Genomic DNA, 27,969 nt, shown 5'->3' with positions numbered 1-27,969 from the left:
GAACTCTGATTATGTGCTAATAACGATTGTTATTCTTTTTTTTTTTTGGTAATGAAGCTCTATCAGATCAGCATTCAGGCAAATATTATTATCTTTTATTTAATCCCCAAAATGACTTTATTGGAGCATCATCTGTTGGAGCTGTTTTGTGATTGTTCATTTCTGATTTAGCAGAGTTTAGTTTTTATATTTGCTTATATTTGAACCAAACTAGGTACTGCAACTTTTAAAGTAACTGTGTAACTAACTGTTGATGCATTTTAGTGTTTTTATTAGTATATTTATCAGATTAATTACTGCGGTTTCTTCCGGACATGAAGCTCAAGCTCAGCTTTTTTTTCTCTTTGTTACTCATTTTACAATATATTTGGCCAACCTCTCATTTATGTATTCTCATCTGATTTGTAGTTACTTTCATTTAATGTGTCGTCCTGTATTGTTTTCACAGTTTCACAGTTGCTTCCAGTAAAAAAGCACAAGGACCATCCATGTCCTGCATTAAAAGTGTGATGAGCTCACTGCATAGCTGTGCATGATGGCAGCAGACGATAACGATAAAGGTGTGACTTTCAAAGTTTAACTCACTGAAATGTTTCATCGTGTATTACACAAAACAATTTCCTGTGATATGTTATGACTGCACTCCTCTCGATGGCAGCGGCACGTTTCCTACCATCACTGGTCATTTTGTGTAAAAAATACAGCTGCTTCCATGCAATGTCAAAAATACATTATTTTTTTTAACATAATGGCACCTTCCTGCCTTTTACCTCCCTGTCTGCATGAAAGTCCCATGATGTTGTGCTGCTCATTTAACCTCTGCATCATTCGAAATACCAAAGGGACAAGGAAAACACACTACAAGGTCAGGAAAATAGCTTTGCTTGCACTCGGCGTCTCAGCCCTGTCAAAAAAAGTCCTTAATTTGACTTCTAGTATCAATTATTTTTGGATATATTCTATCTTACATCATCATTTGAATATGATAAACAGTTGGCAAACTTCTGAAAGTTTGTAGTCATGTTTTGGAGATCAGACAGATCAGCCATTATCCTTGTACAGGGCCAACCAACGCTTGTCAGTTATCAGTGTCATCCAAACCCAGATGAGGAAAACAACTGTGGATCAGGTCGTGGAAGGACTCGAATTTGAATGCAGAGGAGATTTGAGTGTTGCAGCAGAGATGTCAAATCAAACGCTCTTGTGAGCATCAACCACTGATCAATCCCAACGCAATCAAGCATAGCCTCTTCTCAGGGTGACATTTTCTTTCAGTTGGTTTCTAACCCGAGTCGTCTGCCTGCCAACGTGCTGAAAAGCAGCCACTCATCAAGCTGTTTGAACGTGAGCTCCGACAGTAATGTAGCACTGCTATTACCCTTAGGAAAGCAGGATACTGTAAAGATAATATAGATGTTGAACTTGACACGCTCCACACATTACATCGGTATGAGACAACAATTATGTCACTACAGGAAAGGTGACTTTTAATTAACAATGCACTCTTTATAGAGGGTTTACACACTGTAATTGCTCTATTAAAAGTTAATAAGGCATTTAAACAGATCTCTTAAAAACTATATATATATGCAAAAATGATGAATAAAAGAGCTAGTGTGTCACGCTGAACCTAAATATTTTTGTTATTATTAGCTTATCTTTAAAGCATTATTAAATAAATGTATTTTCTATAAATTCTACATCTCGATTCCACGGACATTTCAAAGATTGAAATTTGCTCGGATGTCAGGAAGTTTTATTGAGTTGACTATTGAAGACTGTGTGATTCTGCCAAAAGGAAAAAGTGAGTGACTCTGGCTCTTATAATATACAAACACATCAAATAAATAATAAGAGTAAAAAAATTAATTACATTTTTTATTTAATCTGCTTGATATTTTTTTTAGGATTACTGATTGCTGCCATAATTTGAATTATGTACGGGCAGCTGCGGTGCAGCTTTATAATTGTCTGCAAAAAGGATTTTTAAGCTGTTTTACCAAATAAAAACAGAATATTCTGATGAGGTGTCCTGCATGTTTCACATGAGTATGTAAAATTTTAAAACACATAATTTAATTCCATCTGTCTGATACCCGTCGGTGCTTTAGTAGCAGCCGAGCACCGGGCTTGACTACATTTAAATAATATTGCAGCTGTCGTTTATGCTAACAAGCATTTTGTCACCTTGTGTGTTGAGTCTCTCTCTCAGGCCAGAGCCCATCACTCCCCTACCTGCCAGCATGATAAATGGTTGCAGAACCAATTCGGCCAATTTGAAAGTGTGTTTAAATTAGCCGGCGGATTTCTTTCGTGCCATTACGGCTGTCTTGCCTGCTCACGGACGTAAGACAAACATGATCACAGAGATTCTATAAAACCCGGTGTGATGTGTTCCTTTTAATCTCAATACGTGCAGGAGCTAATGAATTGTTTAGCACATCCATAATGAGTAGTGATTTGTGTTTCCTGCGGTACACGAGGACAAGACTCTCTGGCTCTCTTTATGTATCCACTGCCACTATGGATTAGCCTCGCTCAGCATGTCAGTGGCATTTCGCTGATCCAACCATCCTGTTGTCTCTCCCTCCCCTACACAACACTCGACAACTCATAAACAGAAATTGACTTCGACTCCTGTAGGGAACACTGGAGGCACAGATGGCATTTAGCTTCACATTCACTCTTGTCTAAATATTTCATCTCTCAACAAGCCAAATGAATCCTCTCCATTCTAATACATATATAATTTGACAACAAGCCCAGAGATATCCACTCTGTGTAAATATGATATGACTAAAATGAATATCCAGCCTTGCTGTACAATAAGTACGTAATGAATAATTGATGACCTCTAATCATAACTGAGAAGTAATAAGGATTTTGCACCACCCCGGATTATATACAGCCTGCAACTGGACGAAGGATGAACTGTGCAGATATGAGTTCATAACTATGTATAGATGTTTAAAGTAAATAGAAAACGTTTAGAGTTGTCTCGTCTTACATCAGCATCAACTAAATGTTCAAAAATGTTCTAGACAAGCATCTCTGAAATGAAAATTACAGTATGTAAAATCCCTTTAAGGCAAATGGTTTGTAAAAAATGCTTGTGAAACATAATCTGAATTGCGGCTCTTGCAGATGTTTGATCATCGCCCGATGAAACTGCAGTCCCGGCGTACGAACACGGGATTTTACCCACAGAAAGAAACAAAGAGCGCACAGCTCCCCACCAGCTGTACGTGCCAGGCATGATTATCTTCCATGGTACTTCCTACTGTATACATGTCAGGAACACACTTTAATGAGTACAGGGCGCATTAATGTTTTAGAAGAGAACTGCATTTTTTACATGTAACGCAGAGGAAGCACCTCTACACATCAGGACTTGTAAGGAAGTAGACAGGCCTGGAGCATGTGAAGCAAAGTGAGGGAGGCTGTTATTCTACTGACCTGTCAGTTCTTCCTCCCCTTTTATCCATCTGATGGAGGCAGCTGGCTTGCTGCCAATGGCTGTGCAGGTGAGCTCCGTCTCATTTCCCTCGCTGACCACATCCTCCCGGCTCTCGATGATTGGGCTGCCTGGCGGGACTGACCCAACAGTCACAAAGACACCATTAAGAAATGATCAAACCGCTATGAGTTGGTGTCATTACACTTAACAGATCATCAGTTAATAACTCTTTGTTACTTCATACATTAATGTATGTTGCACCAGCCTCTCTGGAGGACTTTACTTAGTGAATTATTAGACAATCATTTGAGGTGAAGTCCAGGTAGCTTGTAAGAAATGCTGATCTCATGTGGGAAATTATGATGAACATATTTTATTTATGCAAAACAATGAATTTATTGGGTAATTTGTGGCCCTTCTGTTGTCTGATGTCTCTCCATTTTCCTCTTGTCAACTGGCACCTGCTGGATGTTGCTGAAGCTTGTAAATGAGACGTAAACGAGGACCGTTGCTTCATGCAACAATGTGTAGGCATTTCCATTTTACTAGCCGTTTGATGAAACAACTGTTCTGCTTTCAGGGAGGCTGATCAAATGCACGGCTCTTTTCTATGAAACTGGATCCCAGCTGATTCTGTGGCATAAATGAATGTATGAAGTAACTGTGAGTCAGAGGAACGCTACCTGTGAGCCTGTACTTACTGCGCTTTGAGGTAAAGGCTATGTCAGCACGCTAACATGGTGACGTGCTGATGTTAAAGAGCAGCTTAACGCCCCGTTTTAACTTGAACTATTTCAAATATATACACCGCCCTTCCCAGGGTATGTCATGGATGTCTCATAGATTCTTTGGGAGTCAAAAGAACATCAATCTCTGGGAAAAGGAAACTAACTTCTGTGGTAATGAACAGGATCAATATTATAGTGTTATAAAGTTAACATTTAGTGTTATCTATAAGGTTTGCCATGTTTACTAAGTACAGCTCATGTCATCTGTTCTGCAGGTATTTGTTCATAAATCAAAGTATTGGACATAACGTGGTTGCGGCACTAAATAAAAAATAATTTTGAGGATCCTCTGATTAAAATGAATCCCAAAGTTGACATGAATGCATGAACCGAATCTCTTGGCAATTCATCACTATCACTTTTCTAGTAGTTCTAGTAACTCTGCAGAAGATTTCATGGCAGACTGTGTTGAAAAGCAAAGCAAGTTGTTGAAATATTTCAGTTTGGACCAACAAAACTTATGATCCATCCACTTACATCCAGTAATTCATGCATTGAATCCTGGTGAGTCTAGCATATAATATGAACCCTTATACTCTGATGTTCTTTGCCAAAGTTATATAAGTAGATGTAATTACATCCTACGGGTGCATGTGTATACACAAAATATGATATGGCACATTTGTCCCTTGTTCCCTGCATTAGTCATTGCAGCAAACTTTCCGAACTCCAGTCACTTGAAAGCAAGAAGTCAGCAGGGTGTTTATTTCAAGAACTCTTCAATGCAACCCTTGGTTCAGAAATACTGCAGCTAGGTTTCAATTGTACAACTAGAGTAATTACTTTAAAGTGCTTTTAATTCCTTTCAATCCCCCAGGATGTCTGCATGTATAATAAAGCTTAACTAGAGTAATTTCACTCCAAAGCACCAAAGTGTGGCACAGCTGACTCTCAATAGGGAATCGTTTGGAGCAGCCAAGTCAACATTCACCGGGATTCACAGAGTCAACACAGCTGCCAAAACCAACGTGGTCTGAGCCATCAGTTTCAGCATCTGCTCCTTTTCGTTATGCTGTTGAGCACCGCGAGAGCCTAATTGGCTGACATTTTGTTTCAGTCGCTAAAGATAACAGGATCAAAGATTACCATTATTTCATATTCACTGTCTATAAGGGAGCGAAATACAATAAAAGTGAGCGTGTGTGCAAGTATGATGAGGGGTGTGATATGTGCGTGAGGTTCACACATGCACCCTCACACCTACCCAGGACAGTGATGTCTGCGTAGGCTTCCTGAGGAGGATCTGTGTAGAGCTGGCACACATAGCGTCCCTCATCGGAGAGTGACACATTGGACAGAGACACCCGCAGTTCGTTGTCAGAGAAATTCACCAGCTGGAACCGGCTGTCCTTCAGAGCTGTGGGGATACATTGTGAGACAGAGACAGTAAGGATACAGAGCACAGGGACATAAACGTGAGACACGGGAGGGAAAATTGGGAAGTGGGGAGGTATGAAAATGAGACGGGATGAAGAAAGGAGAAAATGAGAAAGAGATAGGAGGCGAGAGAGTGTTGCCCTTTTGTGCGCTCTCTCCTTAATTGAGTAAAAGAAAAGCCAGTTTCAAAATGATTCATACAAGTTGATTTATAAAGCAGCTTTACAGTCCACAGAACACTCGCAAAGACAGGAAAGTGTGAAGAGTGCTCATGAGGACTCCTAACAAGCTAGGAACTCTTAAAATGGACTGCTGCTGGTCATGGACGGGTGCATCAAACTCACATATTCCACAAAAAGGAGAGGCATTCAAACATACATAATGAATTAAATCACGGTGCAGAGGTAGAGAGGGTTGAACGGCTGAAACTTGAAAATCAAAAGTAGCCAAGAATCTGTATACGAAGGCGGGTATAGATCTGCTGAATTTTCTTTAGACGTTGTCAAAGTAGGTTAGCAGCCTTCCCCCTGAGTTTTAACTCTGCTTTTCATTTGGGTCAGCCCTCATCCACGAGGACTCTTTTACATAAACAGCTTTGGCTGATTTGATTGGGAGCCCTTTTGATGTTTTGACCTGCCTTCTTTATGAAGTCCTCTCTGCATCTGTCAAGCTAACGAACTCTATTCAGCACCTGTTTAAAGCGCGGGGAGTTTGTTATTCCCTTCAGGCTTTACACTTAGCATCACGATCATTATCCAAGGTCTCGGGGCAGTGTCAACATGAAACCTCATCCCTCGATATAATTTGAGAGCTCTTTGGAAGTCTCTCCTCAAAGGGAAACAATGACACTGATGCACTTTGAGAGTCGAAGCACCTGCTAGGGAGGGAAACCCTTCACTCCTGAGATGCTGAATACAGTTTATACGAGGCAGTTTCATAACTGGCTGACTGCTTACATAAGAGCATGGAAGGTGCACAGTATCTAGTATTTATTCCTCAGTGTTTATACTTTTACAGAAATATGTCCACATATTAGGGCAGCAAGTAGAGATTATTTTCATTAGAGATTGCTTAGCTGATCTGGTCTGAAAATAGCCTCTCATAGTTTCTCAAGGCTCAAGCAGATATATTTAACTTCAGTTCAAACCCACAGATATTTAGTGTATTTTCATGGAGGACCAACAGAACCACAAAATATTCAGATTCAAGTTCCTTCAGTTGAAGGAAGATGATTTATTCTTAATTCATTTTTCCCAAGTCGCTGAATCAACTAATAGTTTCAGCATCCTGTAGAAGAAATGTATCTACTCATATTCAATATCTGAATCAATCTTTGGCCTGAAACATTTCTGTTTTGGTTTACTCTCACCAGCGTTGCATAAAATGTTAGCAACTAGCTGATGAAGTGGGAATACTTCAAATTTAGCATCTAAAGAGCCAGATAGTTCCCTCAGGAGTTGGTAGAGACCAAAACTAGAGCTACATTAGGCACTGGACTTACACTCGCCATGAAACTGGAAATGAATAACAATGTTGCTCCATTCCTGCTGTATGTGTAAATAAGCGATTTTATGTACGTTTTTTTTTTTTTTAATTTTACAAGAATTCAAGCTGCACAGTTCTTTTTTTTTTCCTTAAAGTATCCAGCTTTTTACTTACTAATTTACAGACGCCTTTTGAAGGCCACGAAAACCTCGTTTAATAACAGTTTTAGTTACTTCAGGAGATATTCTTTTTTTTGTCCTTACCTTTCTTCATGCTTTGAAATGAGCCAGGTTAGTTCTCCACTTCAGGGTCACTGTCTGCTCAAACAACTAATGAAGCTGATTACCTGAGTGTTAAACTCTTAATAAATATAATAAAGATGTTGTTTTTTTCTCTCCAAACTTTATATCTCTGATGTTACAGATGAGAAATACTTCAGATTTGAAGCCTTTTAAACCTGCAGGGAGTACACATCTAATGCTGAAAGGAAAGCCTTTTGGCAGAATATCACTTTAAACATTAAAGCTTTGTAACACAAAGTCAGACAACTCCTGAGGAAAGATGCAGTGAATAAATAATGGTGTGATATTGCATCACATCTATAGAGGTCTACCTCTGCTGATAAATTTTTTTCCCCCATTTCAGATGACAACGCCGCCAAATTGCATGTCATTTCGCATATATCTGGCAGAATAAATGGCTCATCCCAACAACATTCGTTCAGCCTCTATACCTGTGACATAATTCATTTTTATTTACTGCAATTTGTTTATTTGCCTCTCACTGGTACTGTAAAAGCTGTTATTATTCTGGTATTCGTGTGCGTATCTATTTTCAGCGGCTGCAGCTTCGCTTGTAGCTGCTGTTCTTGTAGCTCCTCGTGTGTCTCTATGTCGCTGCTGTTTACTTCCTCGTATACAAAGATCTGCCACTGTGTCGAGCGGCCCTGTTGACAGGTAACAATGCCACTGGCTGAGGGGGGTCCCAACAGAACCAGCAGTCCTTTAGGAGTTGAGCCTAGAATAACGCTGCTATAAGGGTTCACTAGACCCCAGTACAAAAAATACAGACACGCAGCAGCAGCCGGATAACACTTTAGCTGACTAAATTCACTCTAATTGCAGATAAACAACACTTTTTGTGTTTTGTTTTTGACAATGGAAGTGCATTAACTAAGAGAGAGAAAATGACATGTTTACAGGCCCATGTGGAGCATATTAATAAAGAATGAAGAGAAAGATAACAGAACCAGGATTTACAAGATAATTATTCATCGTTGCTGTTCTGAACAGTTTGGATCTCTCTCTATTTACTATATTTTCAAGTTGCAGAGCCACAGTATGACCTATGCTTTCATATAAATCTATTGTTTTCTACTATATTCTTAGCCAGCTTTGGGAATTTTGTACAAATATGACAGAGCTATGTACTCAAACTCCCTTGATGCTCTTTGAAAGTGAGAAAACAGAACACACGTCTAGCTACCTAGACCTGTGAAATAACAGCTGGGATGCAATATAGACTGAAATGAAGGGTGTTTCTCGTTCACCTTGAATCTTGGCTCAGATCCCAGATACAAACAAGTAAAAAAGCAGAGACAAAAAACTCTAAGTAGAAGTAGCCCATATGCTCATGCATAATCATAATGTTCAATATCCTAATCTAAGAGATTATCGTAAAATCGAACAGTGACAAGGACACAGAAGTATTCCCATTATGGTAGCACTGTGTATTATCTCATATTAATCTTGCTGCATTCTGATCTTAATGACTTTTGTAAAAGAGCCAAAAAGTCAAGGACACATAGAATTATATCCTCATAGAAAATCTAACCTGAAGCTAAAAGGTGATACCATGAGGGATTCCTTTTAGTACAGGATGCCCTGAAACGGATACACAAAACCTGAATGAAACAGTTGTAGTGTCTCAAAAATAGTGTCTTAAAAAAAAAAACATAAACACAAACTGTGAAATGGGGACCAGATGTTGTGGAATATTCTCTCAAACCATAAATTGGATTTTAAAGCACGAATACATTCGGATGATTGTCACATTTTTTCTATGTGACACTTTGGGAAAGTGGTTGAGGTTTAGATTAGATTTAGAAGTTGTGGAAAAGGGTTTGGTCAGTAAAGTTTACTATTCACACAGTAAAGGAAAATCTCCACTATAATTACTGCACACAATAAAAGTAATAGCTGTAATAAAATACATGTTCAAAACTTTTATTAAAAGGACATGTTTGTTTAAAGTTAGAAAAGCTGAAACCCAAATCCAGTAACTAAGTTTAAATATAAAGCGGCTCTACGTGGTCATCATGGAACTGGCACAATGTCCACAACCATAAAAAAACAATTTGGATCAGTAAGTTGGTCTAATAATTGTTGATGATGACCTGCTGGGTAATACGGTGCACGGCACAGCTGGGTTAATACATAGGAATATGGAAGTTCAAAGAAAAATGTTTGACGGCAAGTTAATGAAGTAAAAACTATTTAAATTTTACTCTTAAACAGATATTGACCCTGTGCAAAGCTTTGCTTCCTGTCTTTCAAACAGGGGCACACTGTCCACCATCTACTGCAGGTAATACACCACTTCAACATACCCAGACTATCCATTTAACGCTCATCTTTTTCCTACCTAGGCCGCCTTTTTTGGTGGGAAAACACATTTTTGAATAGGCACAGACGTGTTTGGATATTTCATGCTCACTTCACAGGATTGCAGGAGACATGGTTAACGCGGTGTCTGAGGCTTACGTCTGACGTCTTTGAAGTAGATGGTCTGCCTGTTGGGGTTGAGCAGCTGGATGACGGAGTCGTCGTTGTTCTTCACTCTGCAGCTGATGGTAGCCATTTCCCCCTCGATCACCGACACGTTGTCAGTCGCCAGGTTCTGACCTTCAACTTCACAACACAGACAAATTAAATAAATAATACAGATGGAAAAAAATTTATTTCAGATGGGCGCCTGGATATTTATAGCCTGTCAAATATTTCCTCTTCTTACAACAGAGATTGCATGTAAGCAAATGCAGCGCAAAGATACGTGAATAGACTGTGTAGATTGTCTGTTTGCAGCCAGGTTTAATCCTTTTAATATAAGACCCATGTGCAATGTTTGTCACTATTGATCTCCCGCAGTAGGCCCTGTGAGTCAGTGCCAGATGGGCTGTAAGCTCTGCTGCCCACGAAGGTAGGGAGAGAGGAGATGGTAGGAAGAAAAAGAGACAAAGAAAGAGTGTAAGAAAGTGGCAAGGAGTAGATATGGGCAGGCGGAGGGGATGAAGAGAGGGGGAGTTAAACAGAGAAAGAGAGAGAGAGATGAGCCGGGCTGGATGCTGTTTATGGTTGAGCTTTATCAGAGCCCTCCATCTGAGGTTCCATGTGACCAATGTGTGCTCCGTGTGCTCAGCTGTTCTGCTCTGTATCTCTAGGAATACAAGTGCTGTAAACATCTGAGTCACTTTCTGTACACTGGAATTGTTGCCACGGACAGACCCTGGACCTTGTCATTGTAACTTACACCTTACATCAAACCCCCCCCCTTACACAAAAAGCCTGGCTTTGCCCCTCTACACAGACACACACACCTCCCCACCTCTCCACCGTCTACCAAGACAAAGAGGAAGAGAATCAAAAGACACCTTGTGCTATATTTATCTGACAGGAGCCAAAAAAGCATAAGGAGGATGGAGAATACGTTTTAATGTCTCAGATTTACACCAGTGGAGGAACAACACTCTCAGCCACAGCCCCAAGAAAACATCAAAAGCACATTTGCATGCCCGAGCTGTCAGACACCTCTATTGCATTCTGACATTTACAAAGTGGAGGAGAAAAAAAAACACCTGCATTTTCAGATAGTGATAATGGGAATAGACAGCCAAACTAACATGATTCAAAATGAACTCTGTGAATGCGGCAAGCAATAAGAAATTAACCTCCTGTGGAGAAAAAGCTCCTCAGACCTGTCTGATGCAATGAACTACCCATTTCATTCCACTCTGCTGCCAGGGATCAGGTTCAGGACAAAAGGAAGGTAATAGGTAAAAAAACAGACACAGATTATGTCCAAAACGTACACGCTGGGACCCATTGTTAATCCAAAATTGGCTTTAAATGCAGTTTATATTTACTACTTGTAAATGTGCAATGGTGTAATCTTATTTAAGGACATGAACCAAATTAAATACTACAGCAAAACGTGTTTATGATTCTGGTTTAACCTCTTTAACAGCCACCAGGGGCAGAAAGACCAACAGTGAATGAATGTATGGATGAGTCGTTATTCACCAGAAGATGGAGCGGTTCCTTGCAGAGTTAGACAAGTGCTGTTTGGTTTACCTAACTGGTAAAGCTAACTTATTAAAAGGCAAAAGCAGCTGCGTGCATTGTCTTTTTGTACAAACTAAAAAAATCAAATGTTAATATTAATTTGCCTTTAAAAGGTGCTGATGGGTGGATTTGAGCCAGGCTATCTATTTCCATCTGTTTCCAGTCTTTGTGCTAAGCTTATCTAACCACCTGGCTCTGCAAGAGATACATATTTACCGTACGATATGAGAGCGGTGTCGATCATAAGAGATCCTAAAATGTCCAACGTTCGGGCAACTGAAACACTTTGTTAAGTTAAAACATGCACATCCACGACTACTTCCACACTTGCTCCATATAAGGCACAATATTTCCTGCAATGGCACAAAATATTGTCACTGGACATAAATCTTGAGGCTCAGAATCGTAATTTTGGGTTGTTATGGGCCTTATAAAAAGGTATATAACATTAATGAATTTTTTTACATCATTTCCTTTCAGTCCTGTTGTGACATGGCCTCGTACTAGGAACTGGGAACCAATGAATTAGTGAATGAGTCATGTTACCTCCTTTCCATATGAAAAAAAAAAAAGATAAATAAAGTGAAAGATTGGTGAGAATCGTGAGTATCAAATCAAAATAATCTTCATCTGGAGAGCTGAAACGTGAAGGTCTGTAATGACATCAAGTGTGCCGGGGCTCAGACGTACATGAACTAAGTGCTGCAGCAGATGAGGCGAAAGCAATGTGAAGTGTTTTGATGTCTATTTTATTTCATCGCTGTAAAAGTAATATATTTGGCAGTCAAAACAGCAACATAGAGCAGCCTCAAAGCAAGGTTATTCGGCTTCCAATCTGTTGGACTGAGAGAAAGGGAATGCAATAGATAAATTCTCCATAAGGTTTAGCAGCCTCAAGCAAGGTTGGTCCCCCTCCAATATCCCGGCCTAGGCTCATCTCCAATTCAAAACACACATAAATAACGTCGCTGTGATTAGCAATCCCATCAAAGTGAAAACAGGCCACTTTGTGGAACATGGAGGGTTTTTGCAATTGGAGTAAACATTTTCAATTGCCTCAGCATCCTGGTCATGATTGGGTGCAAATGAGGAGAGGCAGTCATTAATTCTGGGTGGTGGGTGGGGATGGAGGGGGAGTGGGCAGAGGCATGGCACAGATGACTGGCTGATAAATTCACACTCATTCCAGCAGCTGTCTGGAAGAGTAAAGTGCCTGTATCTCTACACATGGCTGCCCTCCTGTTCCTGCATCACAACATACTGAATGAAACAGTCAGAGGGAAATACAGACCTTCAAAAGTCTGTGCGCTCTCTGAGGAGATGTACAATCTGGCATCAAGTGTCTGGCGCCGAGGCTCGGCTCATCAGCCGTACTCAAAATGCAAAACAGCACCTACCAGGACCAATTTGAACAAAAGTTGACGAAATCAAGAAATATTAGCAAACCGGCTCCTCTGGCAGAAGTTCGGAGACAGGCACCTTTGAATCGAGTTGGTTCTTTTCTTTGAACTTTCCTCTCTTGTTTTCACATCAAAAGACATGAAAGGAGTAGCAAAAAGCAGGACAGTCAGCCCCCAATTCCTCTCCCTTGAGTCACCGCTGTCTGCAGCAGTCGTGTCCTTTCAAGGAACAACCAGGACTATAGACAGTCATTAACAATAAAAGTTTCTCCATCTCGTTCTCTGATGCTGCCGTTTCACTGCCATGTGTCTTTATCCTCCTCAGTCATTAAACCCTGATCCTCATGATGAAATGCTGTTTTAAGGATGTTCACAAGTAAGAAGGCTTCTGTCTAAGGGTATAATTAGCGCAGTGCCATTTCTCCTAGACCCTTTCCATGGGAAGGTTTCAAAAAATTTCATACCCCCTAATTTGACCATCTTTTTTCTTCTTTCTACCAAAGACAAGCTCTCTGAAAAGCTCAGTGTAACCACTTGTATAATGATGCTACAAAAAGACTTGAAAATAAGGCTGTACAACATGGAAAGGTATCATTTTTCCTATATAAAGGAAATGATCGATACACTGTAATAATTGGGTACCGCTATCTAATGAGGCATTGTATATGAAGGTTTATAGACCGTAACTGGCTTTAGGATTCTTTTACTGAAGCTTTAAAGGTTTTAAGCCTTATTCAATACCCTTTAACAAAAGGTTGCACCGGTCCGGATCAAAATCTATTAATTAACAACTTATTACAGATTCATTTATAGATTACCAACATTTTTAAATATATTACTACCAAACTAGCAGGATAAACATGAGCCAAATAGTCCTAATGCTGACTTATATCTGATTTATGAAGTACAGTTTGAACACTCTTTGGGTAAACTACCATGTTTTCAGCAGAGGAAGAAGTATTCCGATCCTTTATTTCAGTAAAAGTACTATAAAATATTCTAATACAAAGAAAAGCCTTAATTAAGTAACAGTGTGTAATCATTATCAGCACAATCTAGCAATTATTATGCAATAAAATGGTCCCTGACGGCGTTTTATTAGATATGATGTTTTTGGATTAATATTCCTGCTGCGTTAATGTGTATATTGCATTGTATTGCAGTAGATGTTCAAGCTGATTTGAACTAATTTATATATTGTGGAGTAGTTTAATCTACAACAATGCGTATGGTCTTCAAGATGTCACTCTACTGTGAGAACAATGTATCTTTAAAAAGTCAACTTTACTCCAGTCAAACATCCATCCAGGAAGGTTTTAAGTAGTAACCCATGAATAAATTCTTAATCAGTCAGTTTGTCACAAACATGACAAAAATGATACATTACAAAATTAGTAACTAAAGCTGTCAGACAATTGTAGTGGAGAACAATATTTGTGATTAAAAGTATAAAGTAGTACAATTAAAGAAGTACAAGTACCTCAAATGAATACAATACTTGAGTTACAGTTCATTCCAGCATATTTAAAGCTCACATTTGTCAAGTACAGAGGAAAGTATCTGACAAATTCCCAGTGTAATGAAACCGAAACATTTAAGTGGAGTATTTAAAAGTCAGATATCACAAGTTTTATTTGGGCCTCAGCATGCACAACATTGATTATAGATACTTGCGATGTGGCTTTAGCAATACCAGCTACAACCAGGGAGTTACTTCTAATAATTTCCGTTAGTTAAACACCATGTTAGAAAGAAAGAAAACAACATAAAGAAGTGAAGGGTTAGCGCACGTCTTCTAGTGAGCTGCAGCTCAGAGAAACGAAGAGACAGCCTCACACTCACAACTCGTGATCAGACCAAAAATGTTGAATAATTGTGTGGTGAATGATTGTGATTGAATAATTGTGTGTTTTTTAGCCATGCCAGGAATGCTCCATCACTTTGGTCCAATATCGCAACAACTATTGGATCATGAAACTTTGTACAAGCATCCAGCTGGATTTGCAAATGTTAGTGAGCTAGCCTGCTAATCTAAACTGTGACCATAATGGTGACCATCATACCTGGCAAATATCAGCATGTTACTGATACTGATGTTCAAAGCACAGGTGTGCTTGAGTACAGCCTCACAGAGCAGCAAAGGTGGCTCTACCCTGGTCTAGTATGGGAAGTCAGTAAAGTCTGCAAAGAAAAACTAATTCAAAACTGACTAACCAAGTGGCCTGAACAGAAATTGAAATCTGCTCTTACATGTGGCCAAGTGTTGATTCAAGAGTCAAAAATAAAAACGAGTAGATCAGCACTGTGAGTGAGTGGCTCTCTCTTCCTTATTTCTGAAAAGATAATACCAACATAACCAGCCATTCATGTAAATATGCACAGATGAACAGACTGCTATGGACAGCCAATCAACAGACGCACAGACAGAAGCAAGCACTTCCAAATGAACAGCAGGTAGGAAAAAGAAAGAGTACCTGTCACGGTTTCAGCAGCTCCTGTTGCAGCGCAGGCGAGGACGAGAGCAGAGGAGAAGAAAACAGACAGGTTGTGAGCAGACAGGATGCAAGCAGAGAGCCATATTCCATTTGTAAAAAAAACATATTCATAATTACTAAATAGGGGTGTTGAAATTCATTAAATTCAAGCTCCATATGCCATTTCTGTAATTTTCCACCAATTAAGAGAAATACAAAAGGCATCATAATGAGTCATTCTAACAATCCAGTCATTCTGTTTTTTTCCACAGGTGTCTCCGATCCCGACATAATGAGCCATTTTCTCTCATCATCCATGTGTTATATTAATATGGAGGAACAGGGGGAATATGTGGACTTTGTTTTCTACACTCCACCCCCCTCTCTCTTCATGTCCCTGATTGAGATTCCAGCCAGCCCCCATTGCCTGGAGACGCTCCCCTAGGACCCGCAGTGTATCCTGGAGAGGAGAGCACCCATTCGGAACGGTGCCCACCCAAACTGGCATCTCACAGGGCATGGGAGACTGGCGTGTTCCCAAGTCCCCGCAGCAGTGCTCAGGGCCTGCACCCTCGGGAGAGCTTCCATCATTCATTGTCTGCTATTCATAAACAACCACCCCATACCCCCCCCTCCTCCTCCTCCACCCTTTCCCTCTTCCACGCTCACACACATGCACCGCCTCCTCCTCTTCACATTCAGATCTGCATTTTTTATATTTCACACACCATCTTTTATTATATTGACGTTTCACACATAGACTTCGGAAGCTTCTTCACTCCAGCTGTGAGCAATGTGAGCTTGAGTGCAGAGCACAGAGTATGTTGAAGCGACTGCTTGTCTCACTTGTCATTGCTGGCGTAATAAGGGTGTAAGGTATGACACATGTCCTTGTTATACTCCTTTGTGCATTTTCAATGTGTCAGCAATTCCCCCGGGACAAAGAAGTGAGAGTGACAAATCACGCACGATGGGAAACAAATTCGGAACATTGTCCAGGAGCCTGTTACAATATCTCAAGCCTCTGCGCCTTTAAAAACTTACAAATGTCAGTCAAAACTTTCTTTATTATGTGATAATTCAACATAATGATGCTTCTGGGGCAATTCTGCCTGAGCTGAAAGTGATTTGAACAAAAAGAGACGGCGAGTGAAACAGCTTGATAGGCAGACTCAAACTCAAGCGTGAATGAGCACACCGAATTGTGTCCCAGTCCAAGCAGCCCTCAGGACAGCCCATAATGAGGCTTTTGAGCTGCTTTAATTTGCCAGGTAATTATAATGTTGTAGCAACATTATGTAAATGACTCATTATCATCTTGTATGTGTAGTATACCTGCCTTTGTTTTATGTTACTTTGTCAAGAGTGTAACCCAGAAAAATGTATCACCATAACACCGGGGCATCTCAGTGTTTAATCTTGTCAACAGAGACCTATATCTAAACAGTGAGATAGTGTGGTGACACCTTCCCTAACCCTTCAGTATGATCCACTTCCTGCTGGTGGCCTCTGAAGGGGCTATAAATAGCGGTTGTGGTGTGTCTGCCGTGCTCCCCTTCTCTCCTCTGTACCTGCAGCACATTAGGTAGAAGTTATGAGGTGCCAGCTCGACTGTGATTAGATGTCATGGCTGTCGCTCTGCTTAGACAGTGCTGATAGACAGATTTCTGGGGGAAAATGCCTGTGATGGCATCCGTGCGAGCGCAGCCGTTGCACCAATCTGTCAATCACGCGGGATGAGAGCAGGCAGGCCGACCGTCCTCCAAATAATGTCTGTCCTTGTCTCCTCACCTCGTCTCCTTTTCATCCGAAATCCCATCCTCCTGTTCCACGCGACGAGCAGCATGTTCAGCAGAACGTTTCCCGCTTTCCTTTGCTACATCTCCTGCTGGTAACACGCCCGTTGTTGACATTTGAAAGGGCATATTCTTGCACTACATTATGTTTTCTATAAGATGTAAGGGCTCTAGTATTCAGGTATCTATGTTCAACCCTGAAAAAATCCATAATCATCTGCACTATTTTTTAGTCACTGAGGCAAACTAAGATCTCAGGAGGCTGGATGTCTGTGTGGTAAGAGTGGCACATAGCCTCTCTCTCTCTCTCTCTCTTTCACTGGCTGCCGCTCAGTAAAAGCAGTGGGGTAACACTAATGAGGCAACATTTCTTCTCAGTACTAGTGTGATGCCTTTGAATTAATGTTCTTCCTTTCAGGTAAAACATTCCCTTGCTTATTTATGCTCATGATCTGCAGCGTGTTGCGTGTCAACCTAGTGTGTGATCGCACTGCATAAGAGGACAGAACAGAGTCAGACGCTGGAACTCTGTGTAGTTCCCCCATAGAGACCCACACTGGTTACCTTTATAAGTGTGTGTGTGTGGAGCGATGCTGTCTTACTGTGTGTAGCCCACTGTGTTTTCATTTAATTAGAAGGATCAGAGGTGGACTTCAAACTTTTTCTCCATGAGGAAATCGGATGGAGAAGCGAGCTCCCGCGGAGTGGACCCAATAAACACGAGCGACTTTTTTTTTTTTTGAGGTCAGCATTTTCACAAAAGAAAACCCATCAAAGAGTTTCAGCTGTCCTTGTGGAGCCTCACAACTTACCGAACGTCTTTGTTGTCAGGCAGATTCATTTTCAAATCCACATTAACTACTGCGCATATCACCTACAGATATATAGGGACGCTCTACTTTGCATGTGAATGTGGAGATTTGACAAAACAATCCTAACTCAAGGTTCACTTACTAGTATTTTCAACCGGAACGTTCATAGCGCACAGTGCCATGTCAGTGTATTAATCTCCAAAACAACAGGCTCAGTCCGTAGGGAATTGGCTTTGGGAACCGGAGGGTGGCTGGTTCAAGACCCCAGTATTGAGCGTGGACTGGTAGCTGGAAAGGAGCCAGTTCACCTCCTGGGCACTGCTTAAGGTGCCCTTGAGCAAAGCACCAAACCTCTAACTGCTCCCAGGGTGCTGCTACGTGGCTGCCCTTCACTTCACCATCTCTCCACATTTGCATGTCTGTAGGCCCTTTGTGTGTGCGTGGTTGTAATTTGGGCCTATATGTGTAATGTTGAGCTAAAAAAAGACTCTCCCCATCGAGGGATTAATAAAGTTCATCTTCTTACTAAGCAAACTGAACTAAATGATTTACCTAAACTCTAACCTCTAACTCCAAATAAGTGTTTGTGAGACAAAACAAGCAGTTGTTATATGTCAACTGTGTTCAGGAGAATTGCCACTTTTCATTTTCTGACCTTTATAGACCTTACTCAGATTAATCAATAGTAAAAAATCATCATTCTGTGCAGCCCTACTCCATATGCCTATGAAGATAGCATCATGCATTTGAAAGCTCTGGAAAAAAAGCCCTTGAGTTGGGATTGCTTGACTTTAAAACCAACAATGAAGAGAAGTCCTAAAAGCGCTGGATGAAATCATAGCATCTCCTGATCTTGCATGTCGGCAGATCCATCTCCATGACAACTGTGCAAACTCCACCCTCTAATGAAGACTCTGTGATACGACTGAAAGCTCAGGAAAAAACTAATGACTGTTTGTTTCTTCAAACTGCTAATGCACAAAGTCAAAATGAACTTGCAGGCTTATCAGTGGAGACTTTTACAGCAACAGATGAGAGGCACTGCTGCCTGTAATGGCTTCTTCTGCGATACTGTAAAAAAGAATAGTGCTCAGTAATTTATCTGCATTTTTTTTTTTACAGCCTTGACCTGCTTCATTCATTATCAGCTGTCAGGTACAGCTTAATCCAGCCAAACCCTGTCAGTGAGATATCAGAAAACGTTCACCTGAAAACACGACAGTGAATACTCAGATTAATTCTCCCCAGAGTCGACTGAAACATATTAATCATGTAGGCTTACAGGAGATGCAGAGCATGTTCCTGCTCAATAAGCTGTAATAAAAAGGAGATTTCGCAAATATCCCCACAGAGGAGGTTAATTGCGCGCTGTTAATGGGATATGCTTTGTAAATGCCCAATCTGTGGCCTGAATGTTTGTGTTGTTGACACGTGCAGCTGAAGTAAGCTTTTACTCGAAGAGATTAAGGGATAATCCTTTAGAAATGCTTGCAGATAAAATGCAGATATATCAAATTGCACATAAATAACAATACAGGGATGCTGCTATGAACAAAACGCAAGAATTAAACATCAGTAATGTCTTTGAAAAAATAATAATACAGGTGTGCAATCACATTGGTGTATGTGACTGGGTCCTGTCACTCACAACACACATGAAAATGTCTCCGCTGCGAACAGCAGCCAGCCGCTTTAATGACAACTCAGGTAGTGTTCGGCTCTTGCAGTCTTGTCAAGAAAGAAAAGGGAGCACTAACACATTTCTGACTACTGTAGATACCAGACTGCTGCTCCACACAGCCTCACATGACAGACACCCAGCTCTCTCTTCACACAAAGGAAACGGCATCAAAATGCAAAAATAAAAGGCGAAATTAAAAAAAGGCACATCACGGTGACACATCTCTCAAAAAAGGTAATTTGACATCATGAAACAAAACTGGTCTACGAGGCAGGATGTCTCATATCAACATAATATGAGGCAGGAAGAGCATTATCGTAACACACTATTAAGTCATGCTGATTGTGACAAATGCGGCAACTTCAGAGGTCTATAAATCACCAAGCAACTGCATTCGCTGGGAGGTACAATGATTTCCTTTTTCCTACCAGGCACAATCATTCACTCTGTTATGTTAACAAGACTGGTTGACTGAGCATGGACTTAAGTGCAGCAGCGGCAGCGTGCTCTGCACCCGAAAACCGTGCAGCAGAAAGAGATACTCGCTTAAAGCCGAGGCAAAGCTTAACCCCTGGCAAAGTGACACATCACATCCCATTCAGATTTGTCTATTTCGGGTGACGTTGCATCTTTTTGTGTTTCTTTTCTTCATCCTTTTTCTTCTTCTTCTTCTTCTTCTTCTCCCTCACAGGCAGCAGGCACTGCGAAGCCTCTTTTCAGCCCCTCGGTCTCAGCTTTTTAAAAGAAAGCTGCGGCAGGAGCGCCTGCGTTTGTTACCACAGGAGAGAAACCGAAGCTCTGATTCAACACGCAGCTCTGCTCGGATCAAAACGCACGCAGAACGATACGAATCAAAGCCTCTCAAAGAGTCTTGAGGGAGGGATTTTTGCTATTCTGGAGACGCTGTAATGCCTTACCTATAGTATAGTCTCTTGGCAGGAAAACCCACGTGTACACAGAAGCAATAGGCATATGTGTGTGTGTGTGTGTGTGTGTGTTTCCTAGACTGTCAGACAGCATATCTGCTTACTCACTATGACTATGCGTACATCTGTGTGAATGTGTGTGTGTGTGTGTATGAGGGGTAATTAGGACATTAGGAGAAGCTTCTGACAGGCTTGTCATCGCCACAGCCTGCCCGGTGAAAAAGAGGTGGTCATAGGGGTAAGTGGGGGTCCGGCAGGGTCAAGAGACAGCTGCTGCACCACCACTCACTGTCTGGAAGCTCTCAGAGAATATTAAACCACCGGGGCCTCAGCCAAGACGCTCCCTCATTTATGGAATACACAAAGCTGTTAGAGGTAGCCGGTAATTTATTCCACTTATTCCATAAAAGTGCTATTGTTTTTTTGTTGTTTTTTTTTCTGTCTTATCCTGAAATATGAGAACATTAAACATAAAAAGACCAAAATAAATGGCGATGGCATTGAGGTAATTGAGGTTATTTTGTAAATCAGAGGATTTAGAACACAGTGATTGTTGTTCTTGTTTTTTTTTTTTTTTTACACTCACACTTTTTTTTTTCCATGATGATAAATCTGTGTGGTCTCACGCCTCCTGTGTATCTGTCCACGGCACAGAGAGGCTCTATTATTACAATATGAGACATATTAAATACATCCCCCGAGGCTGATGACCTTGGTGATGACATACCATTAATTGTATAGATGGATTATTATCATCACAACAATAACACGGCTCCTTTTTTTTTTCTTTTTTCTGCTCCACTCTCCCTAACACCTGTGCCCATTCTCCGGCTGCCTCTGCTCATATACTCATAATCACATCTATCAGCCCAAAACGTTAACTGCATCCGAGGACGCTAAACACGTCCATTTGTTTGCAGTTGTAATGTCTTTTGTGTGCCTCAATCAGGCACCTGTCAGACACACACCTGCTACCTCGGCGCTAAGAGAAAAGGCAGAGGGAAGGCCTTTTGTTTCCTCACAGAGTTTATAATCAGCGCGTTGTTTCCAATCTTCTTCCACCATTTTTCAATTTCCCATTTCCCTTTTCTCAGTCAAATCACTGCTATCAATCAGGTGCATGTTTGAGAGAAGAACGGGAGAGAGTGAGAGTGAGTGTGTGTGTGTGTGTGTGTGTGTGTGTGTGTGTGTTAGAAAGAGAGAGAAAGAGGGGGAAGTTCCTTGATGGAACCATCTCCAGCCCTAGGCCTCATTAGTCAGAGACTGCAGGAGGAGATGTGTGTGTAAATGTGAACCGAGGACTCGTGTGTGTGTGTGGGTGTGTGTGTGTGTGTGTGTGTGTGTTGTGTGTGTGTGTGAGTGATAAAAATGAATACCGGTAGAGTGTGTCTGTCAATATGAGGCCATTTAACATTCCCCATTCCACCTGAATGATGCACGGCGGACATTATGCTCTCTATTTGAGTTCCTCTAAATGGATACTCAACCCAGTAAGTTCTATTATATTTTGCCCTTTCCCTCCACTGTGCTTACTGATATCATGGCAGAAGATGACCTATAACGTCTCAAAACAATTTCTTGCGCAGCCATGACAACATCTTCTTCGTATCAGCATGCCCGTGCTGTGAAAACTCAGGAATGAATGCAGCTGACTGATGTGGCAGTCAATACGAATCAAACCATAACAGCTGCATAGGCACAAGCCATATTGATCTCGTGTAGCAAGAGAAGCTCGCGTTGCATCGACAGCTTTGAAGAGAGTCAACTTACTCGCTTTGATAGTTTCAGTGAACGTGTCGACTCTTACAAGACGCAGCACAAAGTCCAGTGTTAACACTGGCGCAAATTGGGAAACAAATACAAACGGTGAATAAAGGATGAGCAAATACAACGAGTCCAGGTTATTGCCAATGTTGCAATATGCTCCATGTTTTACTGGGTGTATTGATTATAAAAGAGATCTATTTGAAGTGGCCGTACAAAATGGCAACTATAGTAAATTCACAATGGCAGGGTAATATACGGCTTCACTGCTTTCATTTATTCACAGCTTGACATTTCCTCCCTTCCACAGAGTGTGCTCTAACTGTGTGCCAATGGCCACATCATTTAGACTGGACCCGCATGAATATTTAACATTAGTGCCTGGCTCGTAGCTCGCAGAAAATGAATTATTTTTAGTGGGCTTTGCAGAGGCACCGTGGAAAACCCTCACTGGTGATGAATCGCTGGAGAGTTTATGTTGTATTAAGCAGGCAAAACAAATGGCTATCAATCATTTGAAGCTTTTCATGCTTGCCAGCTACGCGTCCCTTCCCCCCTTTTCAGAGATTCTGCTGGTTTTCAGAGGGATCAGCTGCCAGCTTCGGGGCGTGCAAAAAGAGGGTCAGCCTTGAGTTCACTGGTGTTTGTTGACAAGCTGGAAGAGGAAGAGTCAGGATGATAGGCAACATCTCTCCTGGAGCTCCACGTAAATGTCATTTTGGTATCACATTGGAATTAGGGCATATCGACAGCATCCCTTTACTGCACTAAACTTGACGTTCAGACAGCCCATTGGGATTTACAAGAGTCCTAAAAATGTCAATACGCTGCCAATACTGTAAGGCTGGAGGAGGATGTGATACAGACGGTTATCACCACCTCCCACCTCTTCAAGTGGATCCATCCATAAGGTCATAAGTAAATGAAATTAAGACGGGTAAGAGTGTACTTTATTCAAATTATTTCGACTAACGAAATGGCTCTAATGGCGCTTTCAGACATGATGCGATTTGTGGTGCGCTCACTGCTTAGTTCACCACACTCAGCATGCTGCATGCCAGCAGTGCACTGTGCACTTTGTTGGACGCAGTAAAAAAAAACAACATTGCAACATGGTGCAAGCCATTGAAAATAATGGATTTCAGAGTGCGGTGCTGCTGTTGCAGCGTTGTGCCTGACAGGGTAAAAGTGACAACAGAAGTTACACTTCTTGGGATGGACTTGTGATTATTTGGTTACACCAAACCTATTATGACACAGAAACACCTCGAGGCACTTCTAATGACAATTGGGAGAAAACTGACCAATAGAATTTTGATGAAAGTCTCTTTGTGATATGGGACACCATATCACAAATCAATTGTCTTTGTTCATATTACAGGCGGCTCAGACTTCTGTCTTATTTGTGGTTGAGAGTGATGTATTCCATTAACGTGCTGTTGGCTCTAATTGGGTGTATCTGCACTGTAAATCCTGTGTTATTGAGGTACAGGAGGATTTATTTTGCTGTTGGCTTTGAGTATTTCTGTACTATAAATCCTGTGGAGATGCAGGTGAATGCAGTTATTGTGCTGTTGGCTGCAAGTCAGTGTACCTGCTCTAAAGGTACACTGACACTGACCCAGAAAATAGGTCCATTATCCCCGTTTACAACCTTAGTCGTATTACCTGAGACAATAAACCGTTTTGAATGTCTTGGTAAGCTGCAAGTAATTAGCACAAACCACAATTTAATCCTGACTATGAGGCTGCAACATATGATTAATTTAACTATTATTTTATTGACTGATTGATAATGCATTAAGTCTATAAAACATCAGAAGGTAGTATTTTGTTCAACCAACAGTCCACAAACTTCTTAACTTAACTTAACAATCAGTTTACTTTGAAAAATAGTGATTGCACAGTACTTCTGGTTCAGGTTTTAGAGCTTGGTCGACCAAAGCCAGACTGTGTCAAATCTTTTGACATGTGACTAATGCTACAAGCCACATTTACAAACCAACCAATGTCAGAAAATGATATGAAATGACCCAGAACACCCCGGTAAGCTAGCGGAAAAAACATTTACTTCAAAATCACTTTCCAAAACCTGCATTGCATGTTACCCTCTTTTCTCGCCGCTTTCTCAATCTCCTCTCCTCCACTTTTTGATGTTTTCCGACGCTTGGATTTGCCTATTTGGAGCTCTATGATAACACTTCATGTTAAATGCCTCAAAAGTGACTTGGTACAATTTGCCACAGATTGTGACGAAGACTCCTCTCATACAGCGTGACATCCAATGAACTTGCAAAAACATTTTGAGCCAATAGAGAAAAATAAGGTTAAATATAAAGTGCAAGTAATTAGTCGGACTCTAGTAGATCTTGTGGGTTTTTGCTACAGATTTTCTAATTCTGTAAAACATCCACAGAGATGGCCGGAGCTCAACCAGCTGATTACACAGAAGGACCTTTAAACCATCTAACCTCTTCCATCCCACCAGCAGGAAAGTCAATACTAACTCATTCTATGCAGTCAAACATGGTTCAGTCCTACAAAACTTTATTTCACAATTTAGACAGGATCCAAAGGATACCGAATATGTCGATCTGAATGGTGCTCCTGATACATAGTGTTGGTGGAAGGTGCAGTCATTTCACTGTGTAAACAACTCTTTTCACTGGAGTGTGGAGAAATGTGATTTTTCCAATCTTAAAACGTTCTCTTGCAACATTCAGGAAACCATTCAGAGACACCATTGGATGTTAGTTGAACTACAGTCAGCATCCTGTTCCTTGCCCTTGCACTCCATAAACGAGAGCGAGCATCACCCTGGACGTTGGCCAAAAGTGAAATAAATTGCATTCATACTCAGGACTTTACTGTGTGTAATGATTCTACATTTCATTTGGACCACTGTCTCCATGATACTGTACTAACTAGCATGCCATTTGCAAATCAGACCCCATTAGCCAACACCACAAAGCAACCAACACCATATCCAGTCTGCAAAACCAAGGAACAGCGAGCCAGCCAACCCCAGCTACAGCTCCATGTACAGTGAGTCAGGTCACATCCTTTGGATTTTCTCTTTACATCGAAATCAGTCCAGATACTATTATAGACAAACTGGATATTAAAAGGCTAAAACATACATACAGACATATACATGTTGTTTTTTGTGTGTGTGTGTAAGGATAATTCTGTATCTGCGTGACCTGTAGTATTTTCAAGTCTAGGTTAAGGTTGAGGTCAATGTTCGAGTGACTCGTCACTTAACGTGAAGTCTGTATCAAAGGTGCTATTTAGTCTTGGCGGATCATGAATGGTGAAGGACAGTGGTACAAAGATGTCTTGCAAATAAACACTCCTGTGCCAATGAAATCAGGAAAAAAGACATCTGTAAAATTCAAGAGGGTTAAGAGATCAAACCTAAGAGTGCATAAAGGAGTAGTTCTTATAGATGATTAAATCAGCTCTTCATGATCCCCCTACCTGCTTGGAGTAGTTTTATTTGATTGGCTATGTAATTACCTTAACATTGGTTAATTGCTGGTTAATTTACCTCTCATAGCAATCACATAACCCTTTAGTCTGCCAATCAGCAATTTAAAAATCAAGTATAAATTCAGTCAGGTAAAATACACACGCAAGCAAGTGCCCACAACGTTGGCGTGACACCACAGAGCTTACAGATTCTTGGATTACTTGACAGTTTCATTAAGACAGATTACTGTGACCCTGAAGTTTTAATCTTCCAGATAAAGTGGAGCTGTTTTTAACACCTATCCTCAAGGATGCACTTCATTTCCAACAACATCCAACCTGAGATGAGATTCGGCCTCTCTCAAATACAATCTGAATTGCTTCAATTGATTAAACAGAAACTGGCGGGCTGAACAGAGCAGCAGCCGAGTACAAACCCGTCCACACAGCCACTGGCAACTGTGGACACAAGATTGAGGGAAAGATATCCCTGAGTGGCCTGGCACCTGAGTCAGAGAGATAGTCCTGCTGACTTGAGGAGGGAAGGGAAGGCGGGAAGGCGAAAAGGGGGTGGGGAGGGGTCAAACTGAAGACAGACTGGGTGGCTTTGCCTGTGTTTCCCCTTTAGGTTAATATTTTATGGATGTGCAATGCAGTTCAGATGACAGTTTGAGATGACTGAGAGTCTGCGTGCGGGCGGAAAGAGTTCAGCGATTTATTAGAAGGGAGGGAGTGAGGCTGAATCTGAGAAATGTGTTAGTGGCTGTTAATGTGAGGAGTCTGGAAATGACTAAAAGTTTGTGCTTGCTTGCATGTATGCATGCACGCGTGTGTGTAAGATGAGTGAGTGTTATCTGCGAACCGAGCCCAGGAAAAAGAAGAGGCAGTACAGATGTATCTCTCTCTGAGCCCAACATGAAACACAGGAAACGGCCTCTTTGATCATTACCTACCTGTCAGTCTGCCCTCCACAGGGACCGGCTGTTACGACTGCTGATGTGCCGCACTGACAGACCAGAAACACACATGCAAACTCAAACACATTGAGGAAAAAAAAAGCAAACGCTGCTATGAGTATGACTAGTGTCGGCATTCAAACTCGTCCCCGAGGATGTATAACCATGACGACCAACAGTGTGGGCAAAGCGCAAGTTTATTATTCTATATTTGGATTCTAATTAGCCTCAGTGACTGTGAGGCTTGCTCGGGGTCCACGTTCACATTTGTACCAATGGGCAATTTACTCTCCGTTGCCTGTGATTGTATGTTTGTCAAATGTGCATGTGGGAGGAAAACAGGCAGAAAACCTGTGATCAAAGGGAGAAAACATATGTAGAAGCCATGAGTCGAAAGCAAACCAGCTTTTCCAAGCTCATTTGTTTGACTTAATGCTTCTACAGTACATATCCTGTTGAAGACAAACAGGAAGGGCGGGTCAGAACAGAACAGTGAGAACTTTAATCATTATGCCGCTAAGTAAGTTTGATAAGTAAAGTGAGTTCTTTAATAAAAACTGGATATCTGTGTTGATTTAGGCATTTTCTCTCCTTTCCCCACACAGCTTGTATGACCAGTGTTGCTTGCCATACTGGACCAGAAACGTTGCCACATCTCCAGATCGCAAGAATTAAGTTGGGTGTGAAATAGGAAACTAAGACACAAGTAAGACCAACTGAAATGTTCTGTCTTTGAATGGATCAGTTTAACCAAATTAGTTTCCTCCGGTCGTGGACACATTTTGGTTTTTGGAAATATATATATAGATACAATGGAGGTTAATTTGATTTTGAGTCAGACAGGTTGTTCAACCAGACAAAGAAACCCTGAATTACATTAAGTTAAAACATTTTTCTACCTGTGCATGGTTATGGACAGGAAAATGTCTATATAATGTATAGTTAAGGTACTGTATGGTAGGACACAGGTCAGAGAAAGATGATGCAAACTCCGGTCTCCAGCATATCCTTAATGTCGAATGCACTACACGCCCAACCTCCAAACACTTACACTCTGCCTCGCTACATAAAAGGCACCCTATACTTCCTGCACTGACACTGAACGTTGGCACTGAACATAAATTGTGAGCTGTGGATTCATCCAATATTGATGTACAGTAATTACTGGGGAGAGTGGACTGGAAAATCTACATCTTAAAAAAAAAAAAAAAGAAGAAAAAAATCAACAGCAAAATCTCTTTC

General features: G+C 41.1%; 1 protein-coding gene across 3 annotated transcripts in view; it reads right to left on the bottom strand.

Annotated features, from left to right (window-relative positions):
• The window catches only part of cadm1b (cell adhesion molecule 1b), a 137,946-nt gene that overhangs the window by 26,264 nt on the left and 83,713 nt on the right, over window positions 1-27,969 (bottom strand). For 2 of the 3 annotated variants that reach the window (XM_019266355.2, XM_019266357.2), the window contains exons 3-6: window positions 15,322-15,342; window positions 9,870-10,016; window positions 5,450-5,602; window positions 3,457-3,594 (exon numbers count right to left, since the gene is read on the bottom strand). In XM_019266355.2, the coding sequence (XP_019121900.1) occupies window positions 3,457-3,594; window positions 5,450-5,602; window positions 9,870-10,016; window positions 15,322-15,342 (459 nt within the window). The remainder of the gene's footprint in view (window positions 1-3,456; window positions 3,595-5,449; window positions 5,603-9,869; window positions 10,017-15,321; window positions 15,343-27,969) is intronic. The other variant, XM_019266356.2, reaches the window with a different exon arrangement.

The sequence above is a fragment of the Larimichthys crocea genome, chromosome VII (assembly GCF_000972845.2).
Source record: "Larimichthys crocea isolate SSNF chromosome VII, L_crocea_2.0, whole genome shotgun sequence".
Lineage (NCBI taxonomy): Eukaryota > Metazoa > Chordata > Actinopteri > Sciaenidae > Larimichthys > Larimichthys crocea.
Note: the sequence above shows the minus strand (reverse complement) of the source record. Positions and strands in the feature narration are given on the sequence as shown.